The sequence below is a fragment of the Macadamia integrifolia genome, chromosome 5, assembly GCF_013358625.1.
Source record: "Macadamia integrifolia cultivar HAES 741 chromosome 5, SCU_Mint_v3, whole genome shotgun sequence".
In the NCBI taxonomy this organism is placed as follows: Eukaryota; Viridiplantae; Streptophyta; class Magnoliopsida; order Proteales; family Proteaceae; genus Macadamia; species Macadamia integrifolia.
The window spans coordinates 2,608,732-2,616,937 of NC_056561.1; the positions used below are offsets into that span (position 1 = coordinate 2,608,732).

Here is an 8,206-nt window from a genome sequence, read left to right on the forward strand (position 1 = left end):
ATGCAAGATAAGACCTCCAATTCAATAGGACCCAAACTCCGGCAGGGTTGCAATGCTATATTATCTGGCTTTGAATACTGAAGCTGTACTTGTGCCTCATGTTTCTCCTTATAGAAATAGAAAGATAATCAAAAATGAAAATCAAGGTTGGGAACAAGGATTTTACATTTAAGGGACAACTACAAACCTTGAATTTTTAGTGCGATACCCTCAATTTAATGTTTATGCATAATACATGTTATCAATCGTTTTTTTTTTAATAAAATTTTTATGCAAAAATGTATAAAAAAGTGTTTCCTATCCATTTATGTGCATATCTTTAGCGTATCTTAGTATATCTCCGATACGATGTGATATGATACCATTCGATACGTATCTTAATTTTGACCGACCGATACTATTACCAATACCGATACTTTAATCCTTGCCTGTATCTAAGGTTCAAAATGAACTACAACATTCAACTTTAATGTATATAAATTCCACAATCCATTATAAGTTCTAAGGCATATAATATTATATTTTCCAATATTAATTCTAGATTTATACGTCATAATAAAAAACATGTCCAAAGCCTTGTGTTGAGTAATGTTGTTTGGCTATGATGTTGTTCATTATTGCTAACTTAGGCAACATAGTTTCGAAGAAATGAATGTTCAATTAGAATTGGGAGTCATCATTTAGAAACACTTTTCAACATATGCATCATTGTAGCTCAATTTCAAGGTTTATGCATTGAAAGTTATTTTATGTAAAATATATTTAGTAGTGATGGATTCAATATACTTAAACATTTGTTTCACTGGGGTCTCAAAACATGAAAATTCAACAATAAATCAATGTAAACACTCATATGCTTGTACTTCATTTACATTTCATTCTAACCAGCTTACATGTGAAAATTATGTAAAGAATATATATGGAAAACACCCAACAGTGAAAATTAACCACAAGTGCAAACAAATGTATCAAACTTAATCTCATATTTTCATTAAAAAGGGCAACAAGAAGGCTGCCAGGTTATGTGGTCCTTGGGAACATGTGCACACGTATACAATAGGAGTGGCTTAAAAGGGCAGGGTGGTCATTTCACCCTCCTTGTGTCTTGGTGTAAGACCTCTTGACTTAGCTGATCCACTATCATAAAAAGGGGAATCAAAATAATCTTGTCGGTGTCACAAGAAATGCCCAAACACAATAGATGCAAAATGATCATACTGCCCCATCTCTGTGTGCATTGAAGATGCCCCCACTTATGTTCTTATTGATGCACACGTTTGACGTTTTCTATGCCAAAATTATAGGTTTCTTTAGGCCCCCCCCCCAAAAAAAAAAATAGCACCCATAAGGATTTTCTTGACAACCTCTTTCTAATTAAACTGATGTCACCTAATAAGCTGAGGGGCAATGGGGATATACCCCGCTCTCTCTCTCTCTCACCGTTTCTTTCGTTGTCCACTGTCCCTCTCAGTCCATTACATTCATGACGTTGCAACTCTTTTCCCTGTAAGAACTTTGCCATTGCAACTCTTTCACTTCCTTTTTAACAACCACGATTTTAAATATTGGTAACGGATTGGGTATATTGGTTTATCCATATCGGAATCGGATATTGATACTTGACCAAGAGTAGCAGTGGCCTGACCGGGTGGATATTGGATCGGTTCATGAATTGGCCAATCCGATCCAATTCCTATTTAAAAAGCTGCAAGATGATATTTCTTCTCTCTTCTTTGGTCCCTGTTTGAACTGATTTTTGCCTCCTTTATATTTTTTGGAAGATCTACACATCTAATGGAATTGATCGGAATTTCAACAGTTGGAAATCTAGATCTGAGCAGGTCGATTATTATTGCAATTTATGTTGCATTTTAATTAAGTAATATATCAGTAAATTATTATTAATTTTTATTTTTTATTTTTTTTACTGATACATTAGATGATCTCAAATAGTAGATTGATTTGGCCGAATGGATCAAATGCGTCTTTCATTTATCTGATCTCAATTCTGACATGGATCGATATGGTCACCAGTTTTAATACCTCCATGGTAACATTAGTCAAGGCTTTTTATTAATAATTTTATGAAGAAAGAACATTACTTGATTGCATGGTTATTGTGCTAATACCTAGGCATGCGTAGGCATCCAACTTAAAGGGCAGGAGTGCCCTTTTCATGACATTTTGTTTCTAGGAACAAGGGTGCAACCAGGTAGCATTCTATTTCCCCATTATTTTTTATATTTTATCCTCATTTTGACGATTTTACCTTGAACGATTTATCTACAATTTTTTTTTTTCACAAATCTATTGTTGAAGAAGAAATTAATAACATTATTGCTGGACCATCAAGGAAGCTTGGACAAATTTCAAAAAACTGTACAAACTTTTTGTTGATCACACACCCACTTCATGGCTTTGGAGTGTTCCTTTACTTTTAATTGTTTATAACACAATTCTCTCTATTTCTTTTTGTCTTAGGCCTACTAATGACATGGTTGTTTTTTTTGTTAGAATTGCCTATGGGGCATTAGATCTAAGATTTCAACTCAATAGGTGTAAGCTTGATAACTCTATCTTTTATTTGTTAATGTAGCTTTGCTTTTTCTTATTATAAAAAAAATAAAAATAAAAATAAAATTACATTATTGGCTCCATTTCTATGAGAGTGCTTTTTGGACTATTAACCCTTGGAAATGGAATACACAAGTGGACTACACTGGATTATTACCAACCAAATATTCTCTTTATGTAGGGTAGATCTTTTCCAAAATCAATAGAAACTTTTAAGGCATGCTCAAGGCCTCAAATTTTTTGGTGATTTCTTTATCTTATAATTTATATGAATGAGTTTTTCTAACGCCATGGCAAACAAAATCTGATCCTTTGATCTGGGCCACCTATGAAAGGTCTCTGGACCCTTCAATTATAAGGTGAAGGAAACTTCTTCCTATCTTATATATAAATCTTAAATGACAAAAACCCCCAAGAGGACAACCCCAGAATTTGGTTTAGGAAGTAGAAGAAGAGGACTTTTGACAATTGACCGCAGACTTTGTGGAATCCACAAGTTTACATTAGACCTGGCAAGCTGCCGGAAACCCAAACCATTTTCCCAAAACCGGTCTAATCCGAACGAACCGAATAGATCGGAGTCATCGGACCCGATCTCAAGCGCATAGTCTCTCAAGTCTCACCAATAAATTCGGGGGTACTTCGGGAGACAGGGCTTGTTTGGTAATTTCGATGATGCTGTTTGGCCTTAGGCGTGAAGTAATAGAAGAAGTAGTCTTTATAAACTCTCTGTAAATTCGATTTTAGTTTGTCTATAATCTTCGATCTCCCTCGACATTTTCTTCATAGAATTGAAATCGATCGAAGTCCGTATAAATCTTGGTTTTTTTAATCTGAAATTTCCCTTCATTTCGATCCTATTTGATCAACTGATCAGCAATTTCAATGGCTACCATCGGGAACAACAATCTCAATGCGAAGCTTGTAAGTTGAACGTTTTTCTTAGGGTTTCAATTTTGATTCACCTGTTCAAAATTCTGAATTTTTTTCTATCTCAAGTTAGCAATTCAATAAGTTCTGGTTGCGATCGCAGGTTCTCCTTGGAGATATGGGCGCTGGGAAGTCAAGTCTCGTTTTGCGCTTCGTTAAGGGCCAATTCCTTGAATTCCAGGTGATTTCTTTTTTTTTTGAGGACTTATAACGAGTTCGGATGATAACGGTGTTTCTAGGATTTTTCTGTTTAGGTTTAGGGTTTTCAATTCTTCGACTGGTTTGGTTTCGTAATTTCTAGTTATTTGGTTGCAGGAGTCGACAATCGGAGCAGCGTTCTTCTCGCAGACGCTGGCAGTGAATGATGCGACAGTGAAATTTGAGATTTGGGATACTGCCGGGCAGGAGAGGTACCATAGCTTGGCTCCCATGTATTACCGAGGAGCTGCAGCTGCCATAATCGTCTATGACATTACTAGCACGGTCTGAATCTTATTCTGTTTTCCTTTTTATTCGAATGGTTCTTTTAGATTCTGCATTTCTCTTAGTTAATTCTTCTGTGTTTGAACTGGGGAAGCTTCAATTGCAGTTGATTGGGTTCTTCGAATGGCTGTTTTATTCATTTTGTAACCTGTTTTCCCTCTTTCTGAAACTTCAGGAATCGTTCGCAAGGGCCAAGAAGTGGGTGCAAGAACTTCAAAAACAAGGTATGAATGAACTCTTTCATTGAATTCCTGACTGTGGAGGATTAATTAATTTTAGGGTTGAGGGCTGTTCTTATTTCTTTTTGTTACTCTCTTGTCTTTAATTTTGTTGCAAATATTACCAAGCCCCTGCAACCCACCCAAAAAAAAATTTTGTGACCAAGAGTTATGAATTTCCGAGGTTATACATTTGTCTTGTAGTCAACAGTTTTATGTTTGGATCCAGGCAATCCTAACATGGTTATGGCACTTGCTGGTAATAAAGCTGACCTGGAAGACAAAAGGAAGGTGACAGCTGAGGTAAGAATTCGCCTAATTGACTTCTCCAGTTTCTGGGTGTGCTTACAATTGGATTACGGATATAGAGTAGAGGGGTTTTGGAACATCTCTCTCTCATTTCATTTTGGTTGTGTAATTACTACTTTGATTGTGGCAATAGAATGTTCTACCTTGAAAAGATATGTGGTTGCTCTTTTTAGGAACCACCTGGGTACTTAAAAATTGCCCTCTTGTTTTGATTTTTTCTGTATTCAATGCAAATATCATATCAGAATTGTGATATGGAAACCAATAATTTTTATGGAGGCCGATATGTATACATACTACTTGGAGTCTGGGACTCCAAAAGCAGTTCTATGGAAAAGAGAGGCCAAAGTAGGGACTTGTGAATTAGGACTGAAGCCATTTTTGATAGGTTTTGGAAAGAGAAATGGAAAGTAAATGGTTCGCACAAAGGTGTTTTCTCTCCAATAGTAGGCTTCCTGGAGTTTTGTCCTACTACATTGGACAATAAAGTGTACCTCCAGAAGTTGGGTTTGGTACATTTTTTTCTTAGAGATCAACCTTATTTGCTTGCATTTACTAAATTCCATAATGTATAAGTTGCTTGTAACATGCCGAAGCAATCCTTTATGAGACTAAAGTTTTAGTCTGGCAACCTTTAAATGTCTAACTAACTACATTTTATAGTGTTAAGCTGTCTAGACAGTAGTAGTCTTATTTCTGCAAATTGTGTCACATTTACGTGTTTCATAGGGTTAACAATGAAATACCTGCATAAAATCTCCAAATTATCGTCCTCTCTTATTTAGAAGCTTTAAAATGCTTTCATGTAAGCTCTACGTGATGGATAGTTTAACCTTTTTGATTGTTTGGGGAAACAAGTGAAAGAGACTGTTTGAACCTGATATCTAATATGATGATGGGGTTCGACTGGTGATTGAACTCTCAGTGTTGTATTTGTTGTCCATGTTAATTGTTTCTCATGACTTGTGTTTATTGCTTCCTGATGCACTTGCCGTTACAGGAGGCTCGTATTTATGCAGAGGAGAATGGTCTTTTCTTCATGGAGACGTCTGCTAAAACTGCTATCCATGTCAATGACATATTCTATGAGATAGGTATGTTTTGTATTATCCTTGTTCTGGATTAATATGATATAATAATATTTATTTTGCATATTTACTGCTCCCAGTTTAAATCCTTTTTTAGTGTAACTGTTAGTGTACCTGCAAAAAGTACTAGCCATCCTCTGATTGCTGAATGCAGCTTGTTCTGATGTTACAATCAGTTTTTGCTGATGATACCTTCCATATAATCATATACTTGCTGTCATTGGAAGTGTCAGTTGGAGGGGCCTTGTCCAATTTGAATGTAAATGCACAAATTAAGTAGTTTTTTGTGCAATTCAGAGGATTTATGTTCTAACATGAGGAGCAGTGAAGACTGTAGCATTGGGACAGTTATGGTGCTGGCATGGGTGGTGGATAATTGTTACAGTCCATCCTTCATATCATCCATTTAGTTTTCCTAACACGAGGAAATACCATGGATCGAAATTGATGTTGTAAATGTTGACACATACAAACACACCCACGAAGTGTTCCAGTAGAACTGAGTGAGTTGGTAAATTCTGTCTCAATGCATCATTTCTTGGTATATAACAGATCTTCATCCAACACGGCTTGCTTGAATTATGAACCTTAAAGGTTACCATGTGGTTGATTCAGACTTGATGTTGCTTGAATTCAAAACCTGCTTTTTGTGCAGCAGAACCCCATATAGATGTCATAGGCTTATGTTTTTGCTGCTTCTGATTGAATGTTGGATGGACCCATAAAAATATATGTTAGATGCTGATACACTGATAGACCCACCTCTCTCTCTCTCGCTTAGACTCAATTGCTTCCTCCCCTCCGGGGGTTGGGGGGTTTTGTTTGTATTTTTTCAATTGTATGCTCCTATGTCTATTATAACTGTCTTTAACATGGCTTTCTGTTTTGATTCGAGCAGCTAAGAGATTGCCTCGTGCTCAGCCAGCCCAGAATCCAGCAGGAATGGTTCTTGTGGACAGACCAACAGAAAGATCCCATGCTGCAGCATGCTGCTCCTAAGTATTTACTAATGCGCTTTTCTCTCTTATTATTAATTTTCCCTCTTAGTTACTTATTGCTTTTATTACCATTTTGTGATTCAATTTCACTTTGACATGTAACGGAATTATATCATGTGGCACTTTTGGTGAATTTATAAATTATCATCCAAGCAGGCAGCTTGCAACACGCAATTAATTATTCTCAAATTTTCAATGGCTAAGTATGTTGCAACTGGCCCAGTTTTGTCATCAATTTGTATTCAACAATATTGGATCATGGGAGGCTCCTCTGGGCGTGGTGGTGGCTGCCAGTTGCAGTAGAGAGGTGGCCCAAGTACAAGGAAGATGTTGCTTGTTTGACTCTCCCCCATTGGTTGGTCTTCCTTCCTTGAGTTGAGACACCAACCCCTGGTGTCCTATGGCAGGATTCAACACCCCACACACAAACCCCCCCACCCCCCCCAAAAAAAAAACAATATTTGACCTAATTGTGGGTGTTCATTTGATTATGCTTGTTATGATAATTTTAGTTATGCTGATATCTATGTTGTTGATGTGTATTAATGTATATTCTTGCTTGACCAAAAAAAAAAAAAAATTATTACTGTATATTCTCCAGCTCCCCTCAATCCCCCCTCTCAAAGCTGATAGTAACATTTTCATTTGTCTGAAATTTGTGTTTTACAGGTTCTTAGTTACAGTAACTCCATAAACTGTTTGAGGGTTGTGTTGATAGGCCAGAGATCATTCAATGGGGGAGACAATGGAAGGTTTTGATGCAAATATAGGAAGGGTTGACCCTTGTGACCTGACTACCTGACTAGAGTAACACTTTGTTTTTCCTTCGTGGCATTGTAATGCTTATTATATCCTGAAACTTGTAAATGAGTAATAGTATGTGTTTGTCAACTGAATTTCGTATATACAGAAAAAGGAAAGGGGGTTGGGGTTGGGGTTGGGGTTGGGGTTGGGGCTGACCATTGTTTTATCCCGAAGTGTGATATTTGGCATTTCTTCTCTGCGTGCCCTTGGAAGAGAATGAAGGGGATTCACCCACTAGGTGGGTATGGATGTCTGGTGTGTGGGTTCGGAGGAATTCCCAAGTCTGGCTTAGCTTGTCATTCATGTGGCCTCCTAGTATTATAATAAAATTTTTTTTTGGGACAATAAAATAGAAGAGTACACGAGAGTGTAACTGACAAGCATTGATTGTGCGTCACCGGTTTGTGCTTTTCTAATCTATTCTTGGAAAATAAGTAATCTTTCTGAAGTGACAAATTATTAACTTAAAAGCAACGGAAACCTCTTAAATCAATGAAAGCAAATTCATGGCCACTAGTAATCTTGTTACATGCACATCATCATTAGATGTGATAGCATTGCATTATTTTTTCTTTTAAATGAGATTTTCTTATAGACATTGCTTAAGGTATTTCCTATACAAAAATGAACACGAGGTTATCAGGGGACCCGTGTAGTGGAGGATCCTAATCCTTTACAATTCTTAAATATTCTTAGAATTCAAATCTATTTTAACTTATTAAATGTTTTAAACTTTCACAATTGTTCGATTTAAAAAATGTACGGGTGTTGTGTACACGGAGAGAATTGTAAAAAATTAGAC

The 8,206-nt window shown here is 36.6% G+C and overlaps 1 protein-coding gene across 3 annotated transcripts; it reads left to right on the forward strand.

Annotated features, from left to right (window-relative positions):
* Positions 1-3,239: 3,239 nt before the first annotated feature.
* On the forward strand, positions 3,240-7,491 carry LOC122079582 (ras-related protein RHN1). Of its 3 annotated transcripts, none has more exons than XM_042646168.1 (8): positions 3,240-3,498; positions 3,608-3,685; positions 3,820-3,987; positions 4,163-4,211; positions 4,435-4,508; positions 5,515-5,608; positions 6,501-6,601; positions 6,757-7,031. In XM_042646168.1, exons 1-7 carry the CDS (start codon positions 3,460-3,462, stop codon positions 6,599-6,601), a joined length of 603 nt encoding a protein of 200 aa, XP_042502102.1. In that variant the 5' UTR covers positions 3,240-3,459; the 3' UTR covers positions 6,757-7,031. The 3 variants fall into 3 exon arrangements, with proteins under 3 accessions (XP_042502102.1, XP_042502103.1, XP_042502100.1); XM_042646169.1 differs by having other exon boundaries at positions 6,824-7,030; XM_042646166.1 differs by lacking the exon at positions 6,757-7,031 and adding an exon at positions 7,270-7,491 and having other exon boundaries at positions 3,242-3,498.
* Positions 7,492-8,206: the final 715 nt, after the last annotated feature.

What these genes read in the sequence shown, in the direction of transcription:
- LOC122079582 (XM_042646168.1), top strand. Translation starts at nt 3,460, where the DNA reads ATGGCTACCATCGGGAACAACAATCTCAATGCGAAGCTT. An exon ending in ACAATCTCAATGCGAAGCTT is followed by an intron (nt 3,499 to 3,607) that starts GTAAGTTGAACG and finishes TTGCGATCGCAG; the next exon opens with GTTCTCCTTGGAGATATGGG. An exon ending in GCCAATTCCTTGAATTCCAG is followed by an intron (nt 3,686 to 3,819) that starts GTGATTTCTTTT and finishes ATTTGGTTGCAG; the next exon opens with GAGTCGACAATCGGAGCAGC.